This window comes from Opisthocomus hoazin, chromosome 28, assembly GCF_030867145.1.
Source record: "Opisthocomus hoazin isolate bOpiHoa1 chromosome 28, bOpiHoa1.hap1, whole genome shotgun sequence".
In the NCBI taxonomy this organism is placed as follows: domain Eukaryota; kingdom Metazoa; phylum Chordata; class Aves; order Opisthocomiformes; family Opisthocomidae; genus Opisthocomus; species Opisthocomus hoazin.
The window spans coordinates 7,026,877-7,053,581 of NC_134441.1; the positions used below are offsets into that span (position 1 = coordinate 7,026,877).

Consider the following 26,705-nt stretch of genomic DNA (forward strand, 5'->3'; position numbering starts at 1 on the left):
TGCAGGTAAATGGATGCGGTGGGTGGGCTGGCATTGCATCCCCGGGGATGGAGACGGGCAGAGCAGCTCCTGCCACTCCTGAAACGCTTTGATTTCTCCCCGAACGGGGAGGAGGGCTCATCTTCCCTCCCAGCCCTTGCAATCTCCGCGGCCGAGGCGCCAGCCCAGCTCCCAAGGGGCTCCGGGATTAATTTCTTTCGGTGACCCTGGGGGCCGCAGCAGCCTGACCCCGATGCCGGAGGGGAGGCGAGGTCGGAGCGAGGGAGCAGAGGGGACCGGCAGCAAATGATAAGAAGCTCGAGGCACTTAAGAGTTTGAACAATACGGAAATGGCATTTCCAGTTAACTTAATCACCGCGCCGGCTCCAGCTGAACATAAGCGCCGAGATTCAATTACGGTCCCCGCCAGCGCGGTCCCCGGGGAGCAGCGTGCCACCGTCCCCCCGCAGCCGCCGGCTGCCAGCGCCGCCGGCCCACGCTGCCGCCCCCCGGGACCCCCGTCCTCCCGCACGGCCTCGGGGGTGGCCGGGGGTCCCGGCGGGCATGCCTGCGGCCGGCGAGCGGGGCCATGCCTGCAGCGAGGGGTCAAGGCGTATTCCGGAATGATAAATGAGGAGGCTGCGGAGCGCTGGGCGCTTGTAGGAAAATGAACTTGTGCTGCCGTTATTCCTGTGCGGTATCAGGCCGGTGATTTCCCGTTTGGAGCCGGGGAAGCGGAGGCAGCAGCGTGATTTGGTGACTGTAGAGAGTTCATTGTAGCCACTCAGCATCATCCTGCGTCTTCTTCTCTGTTAGGGGTGAGCATCATCCGAAACAAGGGCTTGGGGCAGAGCGGGGCAGCTCCCCACGCCCGGTGCTGAGCTGCTTTACTGGGTGCCAGCACCGTGCGCAGCCCCATCCAGTTCCCAAAGGCTTTTAAGGCTGGTGGAGGCAGAGGAGGGGATGGGAGAGGTGATGGCGAGGACCCGAGGAGGCACCTCCCATCCCCACGTGCCGCAGGGCGAGGTGAACCCCAACACCTCCCTGCAAAGACCGTGGGGACGTTTGCTGTGACAACGGCCACTTTGCGGAAGAGGGGGAATTGTCAGGTCAGCTGGCTTTCCTGCAGCCAGGGTCTGGCCTTGTCCCCACATCCTCCTGCCTCTTACCCCTTTCTCCGTGACCGGTGTGCCTGTGGGACGCACGTGCCGGGTGCTTGGGATCAGCCGCAGCCCCGAGCCCAGGCAGAGAGCTGTGAGTGTAATCGTGGGATAATCCACTGCTGCTGAAGCTGCCCATGAAACTGTTCTGTGTTTTTATAGAGAAATTCTAATCCAGATAATAAGAAAACACTCGTTTAATTTTCCCCAGTATTTTGTGCTCTTGGGATTTTAATAATATTAATTATTATTTAATTTGAACTTTGGCAATTCATTCGTGCTGAGCTATTATTTTATCAGGGAGGCAGCAACACTCAGTCCACTTTCACATTGTTATCTGTCCTGCCAGCCTCCAGCCTTTCTTCCCGACACCCATCCATCTCCCCGTCCCATCCAAAGCAGCCTGACTTCTCCTCGTTGTCCTCCTCCTCCTTTATTTTATCTTATTTTTTAATCTCTGGCTACCAGACCCGAAAGATCAATCTGTCGCACGTGTTGCTGGATGCTATTTGCTTGTACGGGTGGGAACAGCAGAGCAAAGGGCTGCCAGGATCGCCAGCTCGGAGTCACAGGGGGAGGGAGCTGACCCCTCTCGGCTGTCCCTGGCCCTGGAGCGTCTGTGTGCCCTCTCCCCACCTGAGCACCCCTTCATCCCCTCCCAAGCATCCCTCCATCCCCACCTGAGCATCCCTCCATGCCTACCTGAGCATCCCTGCATCTCCACCCGAGCACTCCTCCATCCTCATCCAGCACCCCTCCATCCCTTCCCAAGCATCCCTCCATCCCCACCCAAGCACCCCTCCATCCTATCCCGAGCACCCCTCCATCCGCACCCAAGCATCCCTCCATCCCCATCCAGCACCCCTCCATCCCCATCCAGCATCCCTCCATCCCCACCCAAGCATCCCTCCATCCCATCCCGAGCATCCCTCCATCCCCATCCAGCATCCCTCCATCCCCACCCAAGCATCCCTCCATCCCCTCCCGAGCATCCCTCCATCCCCCCCATCCCCGCCAGCTGCAGCCCCACTTCCCCAGATAATGAGAGCGAGTGTAAAAAACTTAAAGCCTCTTCCTGCACGCTGCTGACTGACACAAATGGAGTTCATATTTAATCATCTGTTAACTCGTTGTCTATTATAGCTCTTTAATAGCACCATAGATATTCTTAATGAAGCATGATTTAAGGTATTTACAGCTCTAGGACCGACAGACATCACTCACAGTGTGCAGGTAATGAGGCGTAAAACAGCTCTGGAAACCGTAAAAATGGGAGAGAGAGAGCAAGGAGGGAGAGAAAGCAGGCGAGGAGTTAGGAGCTGAATTGTTCCAGGGTTTGTTTTAAAATGTTTAGGCATTTAAAGTCATTTCAGCTTTCCCGAGGTGTCTGGTAGCACAGAGTTCGGCAGTTCCCAGCGCCGGTAACCCCTGCCTTGCCGGGGAGGGCTCTGGCCCCGCCACGCTCCCGGGCCGGGGCAGCAGCCGCAGCGGCTCCGTCCCTTGCATGGATGGGAGGGAAGGGGAGAAAAAAGCCCTCTGAGGGTCCCCGAGGGCCTCGCAGGGACACGGCGATGTCCTAGAGCAAAGCCTGGATTTTTTTGGTGCATTTGCCCCCGCTGGTGCTGTTTGCTTTGCCCACCCGGTGGCACGGCCACCGTGACCCCTTTGCTTATGGTGGGGAAACGATGACCCTTTCCTTTGCTCGCTTGCAAATGTCACCCTGTGCAAGCCTTTTTTTTGTTTTTCCCCCAGCAAAAAAAAACAACCACCACAACCTGAAAAAAACCCACCCAAACCCAAGCCAAGACTGGGAAAATAATTTGTGACGGAGGTGCCATTTTGCATCAAAATATTTTGTAGAAAATGTCAAATGTCACCAATCCATGTGTCCCCCCGTGTGATAGTAATTGGGCTGGAAGGCTGCGCTCTGCCACCGCGGCCGCTCGCCGCCGCCTCCTCCTCCTCCTCCTCCTCGCAGACCGCTCGGGAGACGCGTCGCTTCCCCGAGCTCGTCCCGGCTCCCCTGCCTGCGGAGCGGGCAGCGCTGCCGGCCTCGGCGTCCCCGGCCCAGGGACGAGCGCGCGGTGCTCGTTAGCTCGCCGCTGAAGCCGGGCTGCCTAAATGGCAATAAATAGCTCCTGGGAAAGGGGGGGGACAGAGCAAGAGTAGCTGGACTGGGGGGTTCTTGGGGTGTTAATTCCCTTTTTGCTGGTGTTTCACAGAATCACAGAATGGTAGGGCTTGGAAGGGACCTCTGTGGGTCTTCTGGCTGGAAGATGGGCAGCGGTGGGGCTGAAACACGCCACCCCATTCCTCTGGGGTTCAGTGTCTGGCGGTCAGCTTGCAGGTGATGATGATGATGATGATTTAGAGAAGCCTTGATTGTGGGGCAACCCAGAGCGTGATCCGCAGCGGGGTCTCTGAACGGGGAGGCACCGCCTTCTCCATGGCCCCCTCTTCCAAACCTGTACTTAGAGCATCGTAGATCCCTTGGAAGATTTATTCCACTTTCTGCTCAGTTCTGTAGCGGGTGTAACACACCCGTTGCAGTGTTACCGTGAGGAGCCCGTTCATTCTGCCACGGGGAAAACCAAACCGTCCCCCTTTCACAGCAAATAACCCCTTCCTTAAAGCATCCCAAGACCTCCGTCTGGGAATCGACCTTTAACACGCTTGCTTTAACGATCCTGGATTAATCAATTCTTATTAGAACATTAAACTGCATAAACATTTGGCCGGCTGCGCGGCGGCGAGCCCCGGGGGAGAGCGAAGGGACGGGGAGAGCTGCAGAGTGTTAGAAAGTCGATGCGGTTCCCTTCGGCAGCGCGGGGCCGGGGGGAGCAGGGACCTGCGGCTGGGGGAGCTGGGTCAGGCGTTCAGCTTGTCCCCTTGGGCAAGTCCTGCGGAGCAGGGTTAATATCGCTGACCTATTTTCGCAAGGAGAAAAGAGCATGGAAGCAGCGAGGTGCTGGTTTCGAATAAGAAGGTAAAATCCTGCCGCGCTCGGCGGCTCTTTCCCAAAGCCACCACAACAGACTCGGCTGCAAACAGTTTTTTGCCTGCCTCACCCCCCCATGCTGTTAGCCGCTGAAGAAGGAGCTAGAATTTCTCTTTGGCGAAGCATCAGCAGCAGAATTGCTAACTATGTGCCCGTTATAGAAACTTTTTTAGTACTGGGGACGAGCCAAGAAAAAAGCCCAGATTGACTCTCAGCTCTCAGCTGGTGCTCGAGGCGCTCCCACCTCGCCCGAGGAGCCGCGCCGCTTTGACTCTCACACCAGCGGGATGAGGGCTGGAGCCCTCGAGCCGTCACCCAGAGAGCCGGGACGATGTTTCCCGGGATGCTGGGTACCCTGCCCACCTCCCTGCCCATCCAGCAACTCCTACCCCGCTCTGGCAAGTCACTTTGGGTGTATTTAGCTTTTCTGGTTTGCAGTGGCGGAAACCGAGCTCTCCCCTGGCTGTCAGGTGGGGGTGCAAGCTCCTGCCCGGGTGCTGTATGCTCGGGATGCATCGCCACGTCCCGTCTCTGCACGGGAGGGACTGCCCAGCCTTGGTCTGCGTCATCTCGTGCCATCAACTACCCCGAATCCTTTGCAGCGAGATAAGATGGGCTGTTGCAAGGGCGAGCTTCAGCTCTCGGGGAGGCGGAGGGGCTTTTGGCTCAGATACCGTCTTTATCGGTGTCCTGGTTCACTCCTTACCTTGGTACCTTCGTTAGCAGCTGTAAAGAGGCACGGGGTGGCAATAGGGCAGCTGGAAATCTCTGCCATGTCCTTGCGCGGTGAGGGGTTGGGTGCTACCGGCAGCCTTCGCCGTGAGCAGCGGGACAGCCCTTGCTCCGGGCAGGCGCGAAGCAGGAGCAGCTCCAAGGGACGGAGGAGCCAGGGAGGATCCAGGTGGACTTTTCAAAATCAACTAAAGCCACTGATACCTTGTGCTGGGAAGCGGGTGCTGGGCTGGGGGCCTGGCGGGGGCTTTCCCATCACAGTTCCTTAGTTTGGGGTTGAATTTTTAAGATGAGAGGGACCAGCAGAGCTGGGCACCGTCGGGTTTCCCTTCACAGCCAGGAGAAAGCGATTTTGTGCCGTTTTTCTCCGTGCCCTGCAGCAGGCACGCCGGCGGGACCGGGCTTTGCTCCGGCTCCATCCCCAGCCAAGCGCAGGCACCCCCAGCAGGGCAGAGCCCCACGGCCGCCCCGGCGCTGCCAAAAAATGCCGGGGCGCTGCATGTGTGCCGCTTCCATGTGCGCCGGTTTCCAAGGAAACCGCTCGCTCTACATGTGTGTCGCTTAACACCCTATTTGCTTTCATTCGGATAAGTCTTTAATTCCTGTGCAGCCCCGGCTCCGCGGGATCTGTTGAGCTGTGCGTGTATCCTCAGCACACAAATCCCTCTCCCGCCTTCGAAAGTCCCTGCCAGCTCGGAGCAAGTTTCCTAAACCTGTGGCTAATCGGAGTAGCTGCTGCTTGCTACGGTGGGAACTGGATATATCGCCGCTGCTTCCCGCTAGAAACAATTCGCAGGGAAAGCACGACACGCAGCGCTGCTGCCACCCGCCGCTTCGGCTCCGTGGCGGGGGTCCAGGCAGGGCAGGACCCCTGCACCCAGGGTGCTGGGGTGCAGAGCTGGGGGGTACAGCGCCGGCTCCGGCTGCGCCGCCGAGCCCGCGGGGAAGGCAGCGGCTCGTCGCAGTGGTTGAATGGTAATTGCAAAGCATCCCAGGGAGAGGAATGGCTGGGGGGCGGGGAAGGGAGACTCTTGGATGGGTGATCCTTGGAAGGGCGACCCTTGGATGGGAGACCTTTGGAAGGGCGACCCTTGGAAGAGAGACCCTTGGAAGGGCGACCCTTGGAAGGGAGATCCTTGGAAGAGGGACGCTTGGAAGGGCGACCCTTGGAAGGGAGACCCTTGGAAGGGCGACCCTTGGATGGGAGACCCTTGGAAGGGAGACCCTTGGAAGGGAGACCCTTGGAAGAGAGACCCTTGGAAGGGCAACCCTTGGAAGGGAGACCCTTTGAAGGATGATCCTTGGAAGGGCGACCCTTGGAAGGGCAATCCTTGGAAGGGAGACCCTTTGAAGGATGATCCTTGGAAGGGTGATCCTTGGAATGGACACCCTTGGAAGGGACACCCTTGGAAGGGTGATCCTTGGAAGGGAGACCCTCGGAAGGCAGACCCTCGGAAGGGAGACTCTTGGAAGGGAGACTCTTGGAAGGGAGACTCTTGGAAGGGAGACCCTTGGAAGGGAGACTCTTGGAAGGGAGACCCTTGGAAGGGAGACCCTTGGAAGGGAGACTCTTGGAAGGGAGACCCTTGGAAGGGAGACCCTTGGAAGGGAGACTCTTGGAAAGGAGACTCTTGGAAGGGAGACCTATATGGGAGCCTGGCAGTGTCCCCTTTGGGGTGACACTGGTGGGATGCACCGTGTCCCCGCTGGGTCCCACACACCAGCAGCTCCTCCATGCCCCGGGCTGGGTGACAAAGGGTGACAAGGTGTCGGGAGAGCGTTGTTACCCCAAAGTGTGGGTAACCCAAAATGGTGTTTTCTTCCCTCTCCCCCTGCCTCCCTTCCCTCTGCAAAGCAAGACACCACCCGCTCTTCTGCACTGGAGGAATTTTCTGCTCTAAACCCACTTTCCTCCTCTCCAGACCTCCCCGGGGCTGGTTCACACTCGTGGAGCTGAGCGGCTCCCGCGTCACCGCGGGCTGGCTCCTGTCTGGAGCCCTGGCAGTGGCTAATGCTGTTAGCCTGTGTCGAGGAGGGATTTCAGCATTAAAAAAGAAAACCCGAAAATCACCAGCACTCGGGCTGCTCTGTCGCTTGCGAGCAGAGCCGGTAAATAAACCACCTACCCCACGTCTGGGGTAGGCAGCTCCGCTCGGGGACACGGCCGGAGGGTTTGCCCAGCTCTCAGGGTGATTTTTGGGGGGCTCGTGCCACCCCAGGAGCAGCCCCCGGCTGCTGGCGCGGGATGCGACGGCACCTAAGCGCCGGGAGATTAACTCGGGTCGCGGAGGGCTTTGCTATCTTTAGGTGGAAGGTGAGGGATTGTGCCTCTTAGGGTGGCCTGCAGGTAACCAGGGAGAAAAATCCCTCGGTCCCAGCCCGGCTCGGGGCCGCTGACCCCGGCTCCCGTCCCCGCGGGGGTCTGGCCTCGCCGGCCCCCGGCCGCGGGCGCTGCCACCTTTCTAGGCCACAATCTGTACCGAATTGCGAGCCTGCTGTTAACTTCGCTTGCACTCTATTCTCGTGTTTGCTGTTATTTTTTAACACTTTTTTTTTTAAACTTTTTTTTCTTTTTTTTTTTTTTTTTTTTTGCATAAAAGCACTATCCTCTCCCCAGAGCCTGCCTGTAGCGAAGGCATGGTCTGTACAACTGCAATTATTTCGAAGAACAGATGGAGTGAGGAGCAGAAAGTCTGTTAATAGTAATAGAAATGCTACATGTTAACCTGGACAGCACACGATGACAGTCCCATGACTACACGTTCTGTTCCCACCAGCTGGGCTCCCGCGCGGAGACGAGAGATTCAGAAACGCCGTGCTCGGCTCCGCTCCCTCCCCAAAGTTAGAGCTCAAATTCCTTCACACTTGCAGCGTCGGGTTTTTGGGTTGTCGGGCTGCTTCTCCCCCCCCTCCCCTCCTCCTTCCCATTAAACACCGATTTTAGCTCCGGCGAGGAATATTGCTGATTTTTTCCAGGATGCTCTCGGCGATGCAGCCGGCTGCAGCTGCGAGCGCTGCGGGGAGGGAGGTGGCAGCTCCGCTCCGAGGTCCTGAGCTTCAGCCTCGCCCGGTGTCACCGTCACAGCCCCTTCTCCACGCTCACATCTGCAGCGCTGCTGTAACCCCCCCACGATGCAAACGCATGGAGCAGGGCTGGGATTCATGCACCGGGGCGGCAGCACCTCGCCGGCCACGCGCCCAGCCAGGTTACGTGAGCTTGGGATTTTATCCCCAACTGTTGCAAGCTGTTTGGTAAATGGATTGAAATCCACATTTTCTGGTTAAACCCGTGCTCATCGTGGAGGTGTTGCCTGCAAGGGGGCCAGAGCGATACATGGCTGCGAAGCGAAGGGGCGACGGGGGATCTTCGGGCACGGCAATACCCCAGGGCTTGCTTGCTCCATTTGCCCAAACCAGGGGTTGGGAAATCGAGCAAAAACGTTACCTCTGCCCCAACAATCTCGCCATGAAAATCCCTGCCTGGTTTCACAAGTGACCGAGGGATTTAGCCGTAGAGCTCCAGCTAATTTCGGTGGGAATTGTGCGGCTAAATCCCCCGGCCATTTACGAAACCTCAGCCCTCGGGCGGGCTGGAGCGGCGAGCAGCACCGCTGGCAAGCTGGCAGATGCACCTGGGGGTTTTCTTAGGATCTAGATCCCTTAATCTGGGTGCTTGCAGGATAATCTGGCGCCTGAGGTCCTGCCAAATCCCCCGAGATCAGCAGGTTTGCTACCCACAGCCTCCAGAGGTCACTTCAACCCCAGCTCCATCCCCGCGGGACCAAAATACCCACGCACCGGTGGCACCCTTGGGTGCTGGACACCCTCGGTGGGGACCCGGCGTGGGCTGGCGGGATGCTGGGGGGCTGAGGCAGCATCCTCCGTGAGTCCCTGCTCTCTTTGCCCAGCTGCCATTGCCCAGGAGAGGTACCCAAACCCCTGGGTGCGTGGTAAGGCAGTGGCTTTGCCTTCTTGCTGCACCCCCAGCCCGTTTTTCGGTTAGTCTGGGGTTGGTTAGGCAGAGCTTGGCACCTTGCAGCCCCCCTCATGGAGGCTGGGACACCCAGTCTGTCCCCGGCCACTGTCCCGGGGATGGAGCTGCATTAGAACCCCAAAAATATCCCGTCTCCTCCTCCCAGGGACTGCAACCCTCGGCAGAAAGTCCCCCGCGCTGCGGTGCGTCGCTCAGCCGTGCGCCGCTGTAGGATGCGGTCAGAGAACGGCTGGCTCCGGGGGAAACTCTCTTTGGTGCCTTTTATTTTGGCGGTGGTAGAAAACCCCCGTTCTTCCTCTCCTTGAAGAGATTTAGATCGTGAGGAGCAAATCGTCCTGAGCCGGGTTTGTGGCCTTCACGTTCCCCCAGTGCGTGTTCATCGCTCGCCTCCTCCGCGCGTGCTGCATGAACGCAACCGTCAGAGTGTGCGTGCGTGGGAAAGCGGGGAAAAAAAATGTGTTCTGGGGGCTGCTAAAACTCCTGGAGGGCTCCTAAAACTCCTGGAGGGCTGCTCCTTGCTGCCGTGCTGCCGGTGCAAGACCCCTGTCCCATGCTCCGTGCCCACAGCGTTCTCCTCTCTTGCAGAGCAAGAAGTACGTGCTGGTGCTGGTGGACCCCGACGCTCCCAGCAGGGCCAACCCCAGGAACCGTTTCTGGAGACACTGGCTGGTCACCGACATCCCAGTGAGTCCCCCCCGCCGCGGGGTCCATCGGTTGGGGTCTCGGCGGCTCGGGGCTTCCCCGAGCGCTGGGGTGCGTTGGGCGTTCCTGCCCCGGAGGGTTGGATTGCGGCGGGACGTGCGTCTCGCGTGGCGGCGTCTCGGAATCCCGAAGGATGAGCGTTTGCGAGAGCGCCGCGAGCGCTGCTGGGCGTGTAGGTAGGGAGCGCTTCCGCCGGCTATATAGAGCGAAGCTGGTCCAAAAATATTGCTGCCTTTTTTTTCTTCTTCTTCTTTGGAAATGCTGAAAAAAAACCCCACTTTGAAAGCTCCCCACCACCAGTTTTCTCGGCAGAGGCAGCCGGTCGGTTCAAACACCTCTTGCTGACTTCGTATTTTGGTTAAAAAAGCGGTTTTGGTGAAAATCTCGCCGGTACCAAATTTTCCCTTTCATTTTCTTTTTGCGAGAAAAATATTTCCAGCCTGGGTAAGCAAACAGGGGGAAAACAGGGTTTGGGCTGAATTCCTGCTGCTTCCCAGCTCCGTGGCCGCGGGCCGGCCGAGCCCTTACCCGGCAGCGGGGCATCGCTCCCCACCCCTCCCAGCGCGTCACTGGTTTGCTTGCAGAAAGGTTTTGGGAAACCAGTTTGTTCCTCTCCTGCTTGCTTTTATCTTTTAGAAGATTCGGTGTTTCAGCCCTGAATCAATCTAACTAATAATCTTAGCACTAAAGTCTAATTAAGATATCAATTAATTTGCAGCGTGCATTTAACAAGAAATATCTCGTCACTCTCCTCTATTATTCTCTGAAATTACTGCTAAGGGCTTTTTGTACAGATACCTTAATTAGACTTTTTATTGTTAATGGGAATATTGAGCAAATTAAAATTGGATATTAATACTTTCCATGAATTTCATAATTGGCTGAAAAATATAAAGCATTCAGAATAATTGCAGAGATTTGTGTACAGGGCTTTTTTTTTTTTTCAATCCTTCACAGAAACCCTTCTGCATTTCTAACAACAGGGTCCTGAAAGTCTCTCATTAATTTTAATATTTACTAAATGTAAAGAAGCCCAAGCTCTTGTTTTCCCTTCTGTACACAGATCCTTCTGAGGCATTCGCGATTGCTAATTATTGTGGTTTTCTTTTCTTTTTTTTTCGAGTATAAGATCATTTAAGCAAAGAAGGGAAAAGTGGGCTTAAAACCAGTTCTCCAGTGCAAGTGGAAGGTGGTTTTTCTCTGGCATCTGGGCGATTCAGTTTGCAGTGTAAAAGGTCAGAAAGCTCCTTGCCAGGCTGTGCAGGAGAGGGAAAAAGGGGATTTTGGGGAAGGAGAATGGCTTTCCCACCTTCAGGTGCTGCGTCCCTGCCGGGGATGGGGGTGACCCCAACCCCACCTGTTCCTTAAGTATTCTCATTGTGAGAGAAATATATATATATATATTTATATCTGCATATACGAGCATGGAGCTGGACTCAGCGATGCTAATGGGTCCCTTCCAACTTGAGGTATTCTGTGATTAGATGATATAGATAAAATATGTATATTGAAATAATACGTGATATATAAATATAGATACTGATGTGATATATATCTCCCATGTATATATCTGGTGTAGGCCTGCACATACATCGCGCTCTCCTGTACACACACACCTACACGCGTAGAAATCTCCGTCGCACGGTGAGACACCACCAAACCCATCATCATCCCCGCAGGGCGCCGGGACGAAACCGCCTTGCCCCAGCCCCGAGGCCGCTCCCCACTGCCGGGGGGTGCAGGCAGGGGGTGGGGGGGTCCCAGCATCCCCCCGCCGGGGCCGCAGCCGGAGCTTTCCCGAAGCCCCAGCCCCAAATGGCTGCTGCGAAGCCGGCGGCTCCCCGGCCGCAGACACATGGCGTCTCGTTGAAATGCAGATCGTTGGGGGGTATATGGAAGTCTTGGCTCCGAGGAGCTTCAGCTGACAGGCTTATTTGCACACTGGCTCTAAAATAACCGTGTAGGCTTTACACGACACCTTCTGTTGCTTTGGTGCAGAGAGGGGCTTTCAAGCGCCTTTCTCCGGGAGAGACGGGGCGGCCGGCGCGATGGCTGGGGGCTGCGAAAGCCCCCGCGTCCCGGCATCGCCCCGGCGTCGCTTTGCCATCGCCGGGTTTGGAGGGGAGCGGCTCTGGCAGCACGAAATGCCATGGTAGGGGCTGCGACTCCTTGGCAGGCCACCACGTTGGGGATTCGGCTGGGAATTTGCTTTCCCAGGTGGGTTTCGGGATGGAGCATCCCGTCCCCGGCGGTGCCGCTCACCGTTCCTTATCAGCCGCTGCTCCGCCGCTCCTCTGATTGTCAAACAGAGAGATGCTTTCACTCCCATTCAAAATAATTTAAATAAAAATGTTGCTACAAAGTGGAATAATATCTTTTGATGAATGTTTTTAAAGCCCTTTAGGTTTTCATGGTAATTTGCAGTGTAAAATTATTTAGAGATAAGAGCCAAATTAGCTCTTATAGGCGGAGGTCGATATGTCCCGTTATCCATGCAAGCAGTGTTTAAATATAATCAGCCTTTACTCTAATGCAGCATAATTGTTCATTTGAAATAGCTTTTTTTTTTTTTTTTACTCCATTCAATGAGTCATTAAAATATTCAAAGGATAATGCGGTGAATTGGAAATGAATTTATCACATTATCCTGTATATACTGTAGAGCATCAGGTAACTAGGCAGAGTCGGAACCAGTTTACAGAGAAATCCAGTAAACAAGGCTTTCCATTTTGTATTCAGCGGGGGAAAGAAAAAGAAGGGAGAAAATACTGCCCTTCAAATAGAAAGCTTTCCGTCTTTATTCCCCCTCCTTGGGGAGGAGGAAGGGGGAGGGAGAGAGCAGCAAATTTGTACTCCACTAAAGCCTCGCTGTTTTAACTTTATTTTTATCAAAATATGTTTGTAACAGAAAGTCGTTATGGAAACCAGTTCTGCCAGCTGGGAGAAATCCTGCGCCAGGCTGGAGCGGAACGGGACCCACCGGGTGCTGCTGCCGCCCGGCTCGGCTTGCTCCGCCGACCCCTTCCCTGGGCAGCAGCTTGGGGAAACTGAGGCACATAGCTGGTCAGAGACCACTCCGGGGTCGGATAGGGGAAATATCTCCAACGTATTTCAAGCAGAGCCGCTCCCACCCCTTCACCCGTCACGTTCGACGTCTTTCCTCCCCACGGTGGGTGCGCTGGCGAGCAGCCCCCCAGGGCTGAGGTCACTCCCATGGCTTTGTGGAGCGTGGTGGGGAACCCATGGGTGCGTGGCCGGCAGGTTTGGCTGCTGGGGGACCTCAGCATCCCTGCCCGGTCCCCGAGGGCCCAGCACCACCGGTGGTCCTCGCCCGTGGCCTCTGCTCCGGCGGTTGCGTTTGTCAGAGCGTTTCTCCTCGCCAGCTGATAAACAGGCTCCGGGTTGCAAGTGTCACCATAGAAACAGGTGCTATCTTAAGCAAACAAGGGCTTTATTAACCTTAAAAGTTACACGATTTTCGCACGATTAGCGGCTGGGAAGGGAGCGGCGCGGGGCCGGCTGCTCGCCCCGCGCACGTGGTCCTGCGCCCTGCCCCAGCGAGCGTCCCCATCCCAAAGGGACATCGATGCGCGTGCTCCAGAGCAGACTTTTCCCCTGTCGTGTGTTTATACAGCACGTGCTGTGGGGGTCAAGCTTAGCCAAAATGCTTGGATTTATCAAAAATAACAGAGAACAGCTGTTAATTGCCGGCTGCTGTTATTTCTGCGCTCGGCGAAGCGCTGTACGGAGACGCTGGGGATCCGGGTGCCTTCAGCATCCGGGCAGTGCCAGCTCTGGCCAGCGAGGAGGAAAGTCTTGCAAGGGCAGGGAACGCTCTTCAGTAGGTTAATTTATGCTAGCGGGGAAAAAAAATCAGCTTTTGGGTATCCTGAGGGTGTGAGGGATCCCTGCTTGGGGAGATGCTGGCGTGCTGGGGCAGGTTTCCCATCCCATCAGCATCCAGCGCCCTGGTCCTGCCGGCTGGCTCTGCGACGCCGAACCATCGCCGATCCCCGCCGCCTCGCAGGGGGGACGGGGCAGACGTGAGAGTCGGTGCCGCGGAATTGTTCCTCCTCGCTGGAGCCCGTTCTACTCCACTTTTTGGTGATTAAACCGAGGGCTTGAAAGGGAGAGAACAGAGAGAAATGTTTTAATTGATGACTTGACTCCTTGGAATTGTCAGTTCCCCGGTGTGAGTTTCTGTCGCTGCTTGTTAATGAAGCCTTTATTAACAAAAGAGAAAAAAAACTAAGGAAAAACAAAATCAGCAGAAGAGGTTGCTGCTCAGGTGTAGTTTTCTTTGCGCTTCAAGCTTCTCTGGTCCTCCATAGGCACGTGGCAAGGTCGAGTCCCTCCGGAATGCCGGTGGGAGCCTCGGCGCTGCCGCATCTGCCGGGACGCGGTGCCAGCCTGCGGGGCACGTGTTTCCCTGACGAGGTTTTCGTCGAGCAGGCTTCCCGTGAGCGATATCCCAAAGTGAGGGTCAACCGCTCTTATTTCATGCTCTGCAAACAGATGGGGTTGAATTGCTGCTACTGTCAGGCTCTCTGCAAATATCACACGAACAGGGCTTTTTGGCTAATTGTTTTAAAGTAAAAGTTCAGAAATTACTTATAGAAATGCTAGATCAAGTGCATTTTCAGAGCAAACTGTTTGTATTACCTTTAAACATAGTCTTTAGTCAATAGTGGTAGGGTCAGCGAGGGAGCGTGCGATGCAATCCCGCCCCAGGGTCTGCAACGCCGGAACGCTACGAGAGCGGCAGCTTCTTGCTGCGGGAGAGCGGAGCTGCTCGGCTGGGGAACTTCTGCCTGCCCCGCGCTGCAGCCGCGGGACGGAGGGACGGGAGCTCGGGGAGGGCTGGAGAACCCCGGGGCGAGCGGGAGTTGTGGGAAGGCCTCGTTGCACAGGGACGTGTGTTTGCCCCAGCGTGCGTCTTTGCGCGAGGACGTGTTTGCACAAGGCTGTCCCAGGCGTGAACCACGGCCCCGAGTTGGCCGTTGCGCTGCGCCTCCTCGCAGCCCGTGCTAACCCGCTACGCTGCGGGGAAAAACCCTCCCTGCGCTGATTTTCCCGACGCCACGGCTCCAGCAAGCTGCGGTGCCTGCTCTGCTGCGGGGGCTTGGGCCAGGAGCAGCCCAGCCCGTCCTCGCGCTGCCCTTTGCCGCCGTGGTCCGTCCGTCCCGGCGTGCTCCGTCCCTTCCCGTGCTCTGCCCAGGGGAAATTCGGTCTCCCAACCCTGGGTGTGCAAGGGGGCTAAACCCACCGCCACCTCCCTCCAAACCTCGGCTTGCTCGCCCCACGCGAGCTGCTGCTGGGCTCTCGTGGAGCTGCTGCTTGGGCTTATGCTCGCTTGCCTTGTAATTAATGCTCGGAGGTAATTGCGCTCCCAAACCCGCAGAGAAGCTGCCACTAAGCAGTTCCTCCTGGGACACGGCAATCGCTAAAAGCACATGGGGGGACGTGCAGTGGCTCTGAGGTGTCTTGGGAAACGACCACCCCATAGCCCGGCTGGGGCTCCGTCACGAGGACTGAGCACACCTCTGCTTGCTGCAGCCCATTTTGGGGCTGGGAGGAGAGGGGGAAAGCGCCGAGTACCCCAACTTGTCTGGTTCCCAGCCTGACCCCCATGCCCAGCTCAGCCCCCGGCGATGCAGCACCTTCCTCTTCTGCACACGCGGTGCCGAGCAAAGCACTCGGGGCTGCACGCGGGATGACAGGCTCTGCGCAGACACATATTATGTGATTATTATCATTATACTGCCAAAGATCTACGATGAGCGAGATGATTATGACGGCTACAAAGAGGTTGTTGTAAGCAGGGGCTGCCGGCAGCGAGCTGCTCGCAGTTTTTTCCGCGCAGCCCAGTCCCATCCCATGGATGCTCTTGGCTTGGCTCGGGCCCTGCCATTGCATGGGGATGAATGTGGGATGAAGCTGCGGTGCTGAAGCGTTTGGCATCCAGAAGCCTGGTTTTCTGGGGTTATTTGGGATGTTTTTGTGTCCAAGACACGAGTTTGTTGCGGTGCCAGGGCTGCCCCGTGAATCAGTCCCTCTGCCTTCGTCTCCACAGCAGGTACTGTCGTTATGCAGATGGGAATTAAGGTTTTTTCCTCGATGCTTCTATTTCATTTAACATGCAAAGGCTAATAATTTGTCACAATTCAATAAAGCGGAGGTTACAAACACTCTCACTGCTGTTTATTTAAACGATGGTTTGTTAATTAGCTCCTCTTAACGAGGAGAGAATAAATCAGATAAAACATACCCAAACGGTATGGAGGATTTTTTGCAGCTTAATTTTATTTTCCAGCTGACATGCTCCCAGCAGCTGGGTGCTGGCTCCCGGCTCCATCCCAACCCGCTCCCCGAGCCACGGTGCAGGTATCGGTGTGCAGGGTGCACAGTGGCACCGCTTGCCCTGAACTGAAGCTCTGCCTCATTGCATCTCGCTCGCCTCGGGTCCAAACAGGACTTTTCTGCCTCTTTTCTCTTGCTGCTGGGCTCTGTCCCTCTGGCCTGGCCCCGGCAGTGTCTGGCCCAGCAGCACGCCGGGTTTCCCTCTGGTTCCGCTCACTGCTTGTTGAGTTTAAAGCAGTTGGGGGGGGGAAATAAAAATTAGGTCAAGAATAAAGTTGTGCTGATGCAGCTGGAAGTTCGGGGCAGGTTTGCCCATCACCACCAGCCAGAGCTGAGCTCCGATTTCATCGCCAGCCCCGCGGAGAGCACTTAGCTCTGGTCCACATCCCCGCCACCCCGGGGACGTTTCATACATCGTCTACAAAGTGTGTCCAGGGATGGGATTTCTGGCAAACTCTTGTCTGCGTCCCGTGTGAGCATCCGGGGGTCCCGGCGGCGCTGGCCGGGGGAGAGCGGTGGGACGGTGGGCTCGCCCGGTCTACCTTGCGGAAGAGACGCTAATCAGTGATTAATCGGGCATGTGTGGCTGTGTGGGAGCGATTTGTGTTGGAGGAGGGAACTCCTACAGCACCCCGGTCATGAATCATTTGAAAGGCAAATTTGTGCAGTTACCAAGGGAACGGAAGAAAGGAAGGGACTTCCCTTGCCGAAATGACTCGCGCTCTGATGCGGCTGAGAAAATCGCTCCAAAAAAAAAATAAATAAAATAGGGGAAAAAAAAAAAAAAAAAAAGAGAGTCGAAGCTGTGACTAAGCAGCAGAAGTTATGTAAAGCGCTCGCTGGGAAGTGCAGGGGAGGGACAGCACATCCTGCCGCTGCCCACGGCGGTGGCGGGGGGCGGCTGCCGGCCCCCTCCTCGCCTCCCCGGGGAGCGGGGGCGAAGCCGCGCCGGCTGGCCTCCTCCTCGCCTCTTGGCCTTGCTCATGCAGGTGCTGAGAAAGGCCGGGTACTCTGCCTGGGTGCTCAGCTGGAGCGGGGCATCGTCACCGCGCTGGGACCAGGCGCCCGCGTCCCCTGCGTCGCCCTCGGCTGCGGCCCCCCAGGGACGGGGTGCCAGTGTCGCGCCAGGAAAATGTCCTTGCTCTGGGCAGGGGGGCAGCTCTCGGTTTTGGGGTGGTCTAGGGGATGTTGGTCAGCCAGATGGGCGCGTTGAGCTGGGCTGTTTCCGTAGGGAATGGGAGGATGCGGGAGACGATGCTGCAAACTTCGCAGTCGCGCTCGTGGTGATGCTCTCGCCAGCGGCCGATTCGGCACGTCTCTGCCAGGGCTCGGGGCCGAGGGTGGGATCCTCTGCTCTGCTCCCCGCAGGAGCTCAGGCAAGGGCCAGGTACTCGGTTTGGGGCTTGGCAGCCGAGTTTAATGGTGCAAGCCCAAATTTAGGGATGCTCATCCAAACAGCGTAAAGGCACGTGCACGGTGAAGGGCACCGGCCGCTGCTCCGTGGCAAGGGGACGCGTGAGGCACAAACACGCACCTTAAAAACCCAGAAATCTGATTTCCCTCTGAAAACGCGACCCCGGGGCTGTGCAAGGGAGAACAGCAAAGACCTGCGGCCGCGACAGCGAGATCCGCAGCAGCATCTCGGCAGAGCCCCAGCCGCGCCGCCGGGAAGATGCTTGGGATCTTTCCAGCTTCCGCCTGGGAGCCCCCGAGCCCGGCGGGGAGCCGCAATATCTCCCGAAAAGGGAATGCAGAGGCAGCTGCACGGTGAAGGAAAACCCTCTCCCTGCCCTCCCCTGGTGCCACAGACAACCGGTGTCTGAGCGATTAGTCACCGCGATCGCGCCGAGGCTTCCCTCCTCCACAGCAGAGCCTGTCCCCCCACACAGGCAAGCCAGCTGAATGCTTAATTGGAGTTCCTCACACCTACCGGGGTGTAGCCTTAAACGAAGTGACAGCGCGATCAAAGCGCTGGAGTCAGACCCTGGGAGCTGTGGGTTGCTATGGAGTTTCTGGCTTCTGATTTTAAAAGAAAGGGAAGGAAAAAGAAAAGAAATATATATGTATATATAGCAATCGCAACACCAAACCTGTGGATGCTGCCAGTGGAGCAGCGCGGTCTGGGCAGGGAGGCTGTGGGGCTGCTCCCTTGAGGGGTCAGCTCCTCGGTGGGGATGCTCAGCCCCAAAATGCTGCTTTTGGCCCCAAAAAGGTGCTTTCTGCCCCGTAAAGCTGACAGCAGAGCCAAATGAGGTTTGGTAGTGGTTAAGACCCCATGAGGCTCCTGCATGCTGTGTGTGGGGGGGGGTAGGAAAGCCCTTCCCTGCATCCCATGCACAGGGAGGGGATAGGAGAGCTCGGCAGGGCAGGGAGCATCCCGCGGGATCCAGCCAAGGCTTTTGCTCTGCTCCCTGATTGCTTTTGGAGCCATCGCGGATGCGTCAGGAAAGTCACCAGCGAACCTGTCCCTGGGGTGGGAAGGCTGTCCCCACGCCGGGCCCCACGGCTGGGTTAGCTCGCCCGGAGGCAGCAGGGCTGGAGTTTGACCAAAGGATTAATTTTTCTGCCTGAAATTTACAGCGAGGATTTCAAGCCGATAAAGCCGGTTTCTCATCCCGGTGAGGCCATGCGCCGCGGTCTGGTTTGATCAGCCAGGAGCCGGTGCAGCTTCGGGACCCCTGTAGATGGGGATGCCCGTGGCTCCCCGCCCAGTAGCACCCTATCAGCCATCATCTACAGCCTCATCTTCCTCTGAAAGATGCTTGGGCTCAATTTTCAGAAGTCTTCAATTGCAGTGAGGGGATACTGGGACCAGAGTCCCCAGTACTGCCCAACTCCTGGGGAGCCAGGGGGTTGACTTTTGCTCAGGAGAGGGAAATTATGGCTTCACTCCCATCAGGAACAGGTTCCCTCCCCCAAAACAGAGGCACCGTGCAGGAGGGAAACAGGATATCGTTTGTGGTTTCAGGAAAAAGAAGTCGTCTTTTTTTTTTTTATTCTTGTCGCTTTGGGTTCTATTTAAAATTTGGGTATTTTGAGACGGAAAGTTATTTTAAAAGGGCAAAAATGCGTTAAGTTCCAGAAAATGCTGAAGTCAGTTCAATGTCAGCTTTTTTTTTTTTGGGGGGAACACAGTTCTCTCCCAAATTCTCCCAGATCAGCGCTGTGGCCAGCGCAGAATCCGACCCCATCCCTCTCCTGCCTGCCCTCCCTCCAGTGCGGTGCAGAGGAGCATCCCCAGTACCAAAATGCCATTTTTTCACCCCAACCTCTCCGCCAGCCAGTGGCATGGGTGCACCTGGAGGATTTGCAACCCACCGCTGCCTTGGGCCCGACCCCAGATCCCCACGCGTGGGCAGGGACGATCATTGAAGCCCCATCGATCCCGTCTGCCACCGCCCAGCGCTGCCCCAGCGAAAGGGCCCCGCGTCGATGGCGCATCAGCTCTCACGGGGTGCTACCGGTGGGCTTCAAAAGATCATCTCGACGCCAGGGCTCTCGGTTCTTGTCGATTAATTAGTGCATTTTAAATGACTTGGAAAGAAGGTGGCCAGTAAATGCGAGAGCAATTAAATCTGCGGCGCCCGTGCCCCTCCGACCCCGCTCCCGAGGCATCGATCTCGCTCGGCAGCCTCTGGGGAAGCGACGGGGTGGGCTGAGCTGGGAGTGCATCCCCCTGGCATTGGGAAAAAAGGCTTTTCCCGCGCTGGGATCCGCTCCTGCCTCTGCGGGCCGGCGCAGCTGGCTGGCTCGCCTCTCCTCGGCAAAACGCAGTGGTTTTATTCCCCGCCGCTTCTGAACGAGGGCCGGAACAAGGTAGGAGAGCGAGGAAAGCCCTCCGTTGGCTTCCCTTGATGAACTGAGCTAATTTCTCTCTTAATGGTTAGCTACTGAGCTGAATGTGAGGCTTTCCTCCTGCACAGCAAACCCTCTCCCACACACAGACAAATAGGCTGAATATTTAATTGGAATTCCTCACACCTACAGGGTAAAGCCTTGTCAGTAGAAATATAGCCCATCGCCAGCTGGCATCCCCGCACGCCACCCACCTTATCTCTTAAAAAGCAATCCCTCCCCGTCCTCCCCCCTTCGCCGCACACCCACGGGCCCCCCCGGCTGCGGGAGGGTGCTGCCCTCCAGGTGCTGCCCCCCGCTCTCCGGGGTGCCCTCTCGGGGACGGGGATGCTGCGGGAGGGTGTCCGGGCAGAGCGTGTCCCGGTGGCTGCCATGCCAGGGGAGATGCCCGTTGCCCACCACAGCCCTCACTGGGCCAGCCCGGAGGGAGCTGCTGGATTGAGCTCCCCCGGGGACAGTGGGGACCCCGCTGCGGTCTGGGGCTGGTGGCAGGGGACCGAGAGCAGCAGAGGGCACTGATGGTCCATCCGCCCGCACCTTGCCCTGCCAGTGCCCGAGGGATGAAATGCTGGGCAAAGCATTGCCCGGCACCCCAGGAGGGCAGGCAACGTGCCGGGGTGGTTGCTGGCAGGGGGTGTGCAAGCCCCCCCATTTGCAAGCCCTGGAGCATCCCAGGTGGGAAGGCCACCATGTCCGCTCCCAAAAATCCCTCTCCCACCCTTCCCCAGGCTGTCCTGGCCGGCGTGGGACGTAACGCCGTGGCATCGAGTGCTGCCACTGAGTTGGTGGGTGCCTCCGTCCCGGTGGGCAGCAGATGGGCTGCAGCCCTGGGCTCTCCCTCGTGGCAGCAGATGCCAAGAAGCCAGCCCAGAGGAATCCTCCAGTTCAGATTTTCCAGGGATGGCTGAAGGTGGGGGCTGACATGGGGTGGGAGGGAGGCACCCCGTGCCCTCCCCATGCAGCAGCCGAAGCCCAGGGAGCACCCGGCTGCAAAGGCAGAGCTCGGTGCCGGCCCCGCAGCAGCACGGCACGGCTGAAACCCTGCCAGACCAGCCAGACCCTTGCCTTTTTTCCTGGGAAGAGAAGGGATGGGGCTGTGTGTTCCCAGCCAGAGCATGACACACAGCGGGTGGTCGAGGGTTTTGGGAGCCCGACGCTGGCTGGGTGGGATAGCAGGGCAGAGAGGGGTGCTGGGCTGCTGGTGAGGGGATGCTCAATCCCGTTTTGGGATGCTCCTGCCTGACCATCCCGACTCGGGATCACCACGGGGATCGCCAGGTTGGTGCTCGGGGACGATGGCAGCCGTCGTCAATGCTTCTGCCTCCGCCGCTGCAGTGCCTGCCCTGCCCCTGCCTCGTCCCACCTCTGGAGCAGGTCCTGGGGCACAGACAGAGCCGGACTGGGAGCATCCCCGGGCAGGGAGCTGGGGAGGGGGCAGCTGGGCTCAGCCCCCAGCGAAAGGGCTCTTCCCTGGGGATGCAGAGCCTCCAGTGCCCATGGAGGAGGAGGAGGGCGGTGGGTCGTGACCCCTGGGAGCAGGTGAAGACGAAAGCGCCATGCTGCCGGGCTCTGCCGATGCGGGCGATGTTTGTATTCACCCTCGTTCTCCCAATATCTCCTTTGGTTTCTGATGGAATTGCTCTTTTCTCATCCCTCATCTTTCCCTTTCCCTCGCCCCTTCTCCTCGTACCTCTCTCATCCCAGGTTTCAGAGACCCCCATTCCATCCCCTGCAGGGACCTGCCACCATCTGTGATCTTCTTTCCCTTTCTTGGTTTTTTTTTTTTTAAAGTTTCCCCATGTCTTTGTCTTAACGAGCCAGGTTAAATATTCTGTAATCAGTGTAATAATACACCTGGACTTGTTCGCGAGATATCTGCCTTTTGTACTGCGACAGGACATTAATAGTAATTATTCTGCTTTGTAATTGGAGCTTTAAATACTAATTCAAACAGCCAGAGGAAAACCAATTAGTGCTAATTTATCTCTATGTGTTTTGGAGAGCCTGTGTCTGTCATACTGTGAAGAAATAGGTTGGTAATTAGTACAGTTGGGTGGTAGATAGAAGTAATTATCAGATTCTTTCATGTTCTTTAAAGCAAGAAAAAAAAAAAATAATCTAAAGGCTGCGTGACTCTTCCTTTCCGAGGAAGTTTGCACCTCGAAGGGAGGCGGTGCACGGTCCCAGCCAGCTCCGGGCTCGCCCGCTCCGCATGAGGCTCCTGGCCAGAACCTGCGGGCACCCTGTGCCGTACGGGGTGACAGCTGGTCCCGGGGCCAGGAGGATTTGGGCACGGCCGGAGCATCCCAGGCCTCGAGCGCTGGGTTTAGCTGGGGCAGGGGTGGCACTGGGGTGTCCTCGGAGGCAGCGAGCAGGACGGGTGCTGCGGGCGAGCAGGGAACGCTGGTGACAGAGATGTCAATCGGCAGGAGGAGCTGCACCGATGCACACGGCTGGAGGAACGCGCCCCGGGCACTGCCCTGGGTACCGGAGCCCTGTGCAGCGTGCTTGAGCCAGACCTGGCTTGGCTCAGCTCTACCATGGGTGTTCGAGCCATACCCTGTGAGTTTGAGCCAAAACCTACCTATTCAGGTCCTACTCCGTGCCTTGGAGCCGTACCCTCTGCGTGTGAATCCTGCCCCGTGCCTTGGAGCCGTACCCTCTGCGTGTGAATCCTGCCCCGTGCCTTGGAGCCGTACCCTCTGCGTGTGAATCCTGCCCCGTGCCTTGGAGCCGTACCCTCTGTGTACAAACACCACCCTTTGCGTTTGAGCCATGCCCTGTGTGTGTCAGTCGTACTTTGTGCATCTGAGCCTTACTTTGTGCGTTGGACCCCGACTCTACGCATTTGAACGGCACCCTGGATGTATGAGCCATATTTCGTGTGGTTTGAGCTATACCCTGTGAGTTGGAGCCAAAACCTATGCACTCAGGTCCTACCCCGCGCCTTGGAGCCGTACCCTCTGCGTACGAACACCACCCTTTGCATTTGAGCCATGCCCTGTGTGTGTCAGTCGTGCTTTGTGCATCTGAGCCTTACTTTGTGCGTTGGACCCCGACTCTACGCATTTGAACGGCACCCTGGATGTATGAGCCATATTTCGTGTGTTTTGAGCTATACCCTCTGAGTTTGAGCCAAAACTTCTGCATTCAATTCCCATTCCATGCGTATGGATCCTCCCCTGCGTGTCTGAAACGTACCCCATGCATTCGAGCTGTGCCCCATGCTGCTGGATCCTTCCCGATGCGTTTGAGCCGTGCTTCGTGTGTTTGAGCCATACCCTGTGTGTCAGAAGCAAAACTTCAGCGTTTGAGTCCTACCCTACGCCTACGAATCCTACCCTATGCGCTGGAGCCGTGGTCCATGTTTGTGGAACCTATCTTGTGCATTTATGGCATAGTCTACGTGTCTGAGCCGGACCTTCTGGGTTTGAGCCAGGCTCGAAGTCTTTGTGCCAGACCTTGTGCATTTAAGCGGTACCCTCTGCATCTGGGGGGACAGTGGTGGTGGCAAAGCAGCCGCTGTCCCCATCGCCCCTGTCCCCACCGCCTCCTCCCGGCGCTTGGCTGCCCAGGAGGAAGCAGCGGGTTCCTCGAGGACGCTGGGCCCTTGCCACATGCTGCGCTTTTTTTTTTTCCCCCCTCTTATTGGATAAGCGGATCGCGAGGCTTTCTGTGCAGGGAGGATTTGGTCTGCGGTTACTTCGATCTCCCCCTCCACGTCGCGCTATTAAAAAAATAAATCTTGCATGGAGGAGTTGTTCACCCCACCGGGATGGCGGGCCAAGCCAGACCAGGAGTGCAGCAGGGTCTGCGGGAATTCATTAATGGCCCATTCTGTATTTCCTTTTCTCTTCAAAAACCCAGTGGAGTTACCTTGGTAATAATAAAGTGCACGATTCCAGGAGGGAGGGAACAGATTCTTATTTTGATTAAACGGATTTCTCCTCCTCCCCTCCTTGCCCCTTTTATTCCTGCCAATTTAAAATTTTTGTTTAGGAAAAAAAAAATTATAAGCAGATGCTAATGATGGAAAAAAGCACAGTTTTTGAAGGGAGGGGAGAAAATGCCATTGGGAGTCTTCTATGTGAAGGGATGCCGGGGGGCACAATATATCAAAGAAAATATAATACACCCAGGTTAAAACTAATGATTGCCATATAATTAGATGTGAACCATTGTGCTATAAATGTGTATTCTTCAGTGTGCTGTGATTTTACTGTAAAAGAGAGAGAGAGAGTGAACGCGAGAGAGAGCGCACAAGAGAAAGAAAGACAGAAAAACACAGAACCCAGCAACATACTATAAAAAGCACTCTGTTGACTTTTCTGCTGTTTAGTATTCCTTGCCCGTACTCCCCCGGGAGTATGTAATTAGTGCTTTATGAAGAGTGCATTTAAAGCAGTTTAATATTCACCTCATTCAGTCTGAAACAATGTGATCACTGCTTAGACAAATCACTGCTCCTTACTGACATCCTCTGTCAGTACATTACCTCTGAAAAGACCTTTCAAGAGGCTTGGATGTTAATTAGTTGTCTATCATGTATAAACAGAGCAGTGAGCAGAAGGGCTGCACCAGGCCAAAGACACAGAGGGAAATACTGGAAATATTTTTTTTTTTTTTTTTTTTCTCTTTCCCTCTCCCTCCCGCTCTAATGAAAATTCCTGGCTTTCTCAGCCCCCGCTCGCCGGTTTGCTGGCGCTTTGCAGAGTTTTGCGTGGCCTGGAGTGGAGCCTGGGTTTCCCTGCCGCTGGGTGCCCTCCCCGGGATGCTGAGCCAGCCTGGCCCAGGGCTCTCCGCTGCCTTGGCTCTGCGGGCGAGGGGCTGCTGGACCCCGGCCAGCTCGTGGAGTACCCTCTGCTCTGGCCGGGCACCTGCTGAGCTGCCCTCGGTGAGAGCATCCCAGGAAACATCCCAGCCCGTGTCCAAACCCCACATCTGACATCCCAGCCCTGCATTCCAACCCTGTATCCTGGTCCTTGCATCCCAGTGCTATACCCCAACCCTGCATCCTGGCCCTGCATTCCAGTGTTACAGCCCAACCCTGCATCCCAGTGTTATATCCCAACCCTGCATCCCAGCGTTACATCCTAACCCTGCATCCAAGTGTTACATCCCAACCCTGCATCCCAGTGTTACATCCGAACCCTGCATCCCAGTGTTATATCCCAACCCTGCATCCCAGTGTTACAGCCCAACCCTGCATCCCAGTGTTACAGCCCAACCCTGCATCCCAGTGTTACTTCTCAACTCTACATCCCTATTCTACATCCCAGCCCCACATCCCAACCCTGCACCCCCGTGTTACATCCCAGCCCTGTATCCCGCTCCTGTATCCCATCCCGCATCCCGCAGGTGCCCTCCCAAGCAGACAGGGATACGCAGCTGAATTCCCCTCGGCTGCTGAGCCCTGCGTTGCGGCTCCCTTTGGAAGTGCAAAACTGCCACACTTTGGGAGCACCCCTCCCTAACGAGCTGGCCGACCCACTCAGCAGGACAGGGCAGGGGGACCCCAAACTCTCACAGCAGCACCCTGCCACGGTTAGGGATATTCCCACTGGGACACGGGCACGGTGATGTTGCGGGATCCTGGCCCTGCAGCTGGGGATGGGACCGGGCGCCTGCCAGCACGGGAAGGTGCCTTGATCCCAGCGCTGACACCAGTTTGGTGACTGAACGTGCTGAACTAGCGCTTCTGCACCTATAAAATGTGGTTACTGACACCCACCCACATTTATAACGTGCTTGGAAATGAATGGGTGGAAAATACTATAGGAAAAGGAAGTATTGCTGTTTAAAATGGAGTTCAGCTTAGCACAGTGGCGTTACCCGGTGCAAAGCCCCGTCGGTTTGCCGCGGCGCTCGCTTTACAGATAAAGCTCTCGCTGGAAGGGACGCGTTGGCCGTCTCAGCCCTCCTCCATGGCACCAGCTTGAGGGGACGAGGGATGGGAGAGCGGGTGGGGGACCCGGCATGGACACCCTTATCACACCCTGAAGTGGCTCTTTAACCTTTCATAGAGAATCTTTCCATTTTCCTTCGCTGCGCCCGGGTAAAACGCCCGGCAGATGACGGCAGCAGCCTCACCCTGCCTGCCCCCGGCTTGATCTTCTCAGGGAAATCCAGCAGATCGGGGGCAGCGCCGGGGCCCGCTGTGCACCGCTCGTGCCCCATCCAGCCGCGCGCCCGCAGGATGCTCCCCACGCTGCCCGTGGGCTGCCAGCCCCGAGCCCTCCTTCCCTGGGACAGCTTGTCCCCTGTGCTTACTCCTGCATCCCCGCCGAGTCCCCCTGCACATCCCCGGGGTCCCCCCGGTGCCGGGTGCAAGGTGGGTGCGAGGCACCGTCCCGGGAGCTGGTCCCAGCTCCGCTCATGGCTCCCCAAGCCCGGCCTCCGCGACGGGGCCGGAGGACCGGGAGCCGCAGGAATCCTATTAGCAGGCTCCATCTGGCAGCCCCCATTTGCTTCCCCGGGCGCTGCAGAGCCAAATCCAGCAAATCCAACACTTCCCGGGGCCGGGGCAGCCGCTCGCTCCCCTGCGGAGGGGTTTAAGGGGCAGGCGAGGTCTGACGCTGCCCTTTCCCTTCGAGAAGCAGCAGGCAGGGACTGTCGCTCGCTCTGCTGTCGGGAGCAGCAGCCAAGGCTTGAAGCCACGGGTGGTTTTGGGTGAGAGCCCCCCGCACCCCACGGCTGGGCTCCCCGTGTGTGCGTCCCCGTGCACGGCCCCGTGCCACGGTGGGGACACGGCGAGCATCCCCTCGGGACGCGTTCCTGAGCCTCCCCGCCTGCCTGGCCACCGAGCGGCAGCTCCACACCCTCCGGCTTGGGGTTTTTCCCCCTTTCTCTCCCTTTTTCACCAGTTTGTTTCCCTGGCTCTCTTAGTCACGAAGGTGAGGCACTGACAGAGACACAGACATCAAAA

At 57.1% G+C, this 26,705-nt stretch overlaps 1 protein-coding gene across 3 annotated transcripts in view; it reads left to right on the forward strand.

Moving 5' to 3' along the window:
* The window catches only part of PEBP4 (phosphatidylethanolamine binding protein 4), a 79,814-nt gene that overhangs the window by 30,683 nt on the left and 22,426 nt on the right, over nucleotides 1-26,705 (forward strand). For 2 of the 3 annotated variants that reach the window (XM_075444620.1, XM_075444621.1), the window contains exon 4: nucleotides 9,449-9,547. The exons of the other annotated variant lie outside the window; for it this stretch is intronic. In XM_075444620.1, the coding sequence (XP_075300735.1) occupies nucleotides 9,449-9,547 (99 nt within the window). The remainder of the gene's footprint in view (nucleotides 1-9,448; nucleotides 9,548-26,705) is intronic. 3 annotated transcript variants of the gene reach the window in all.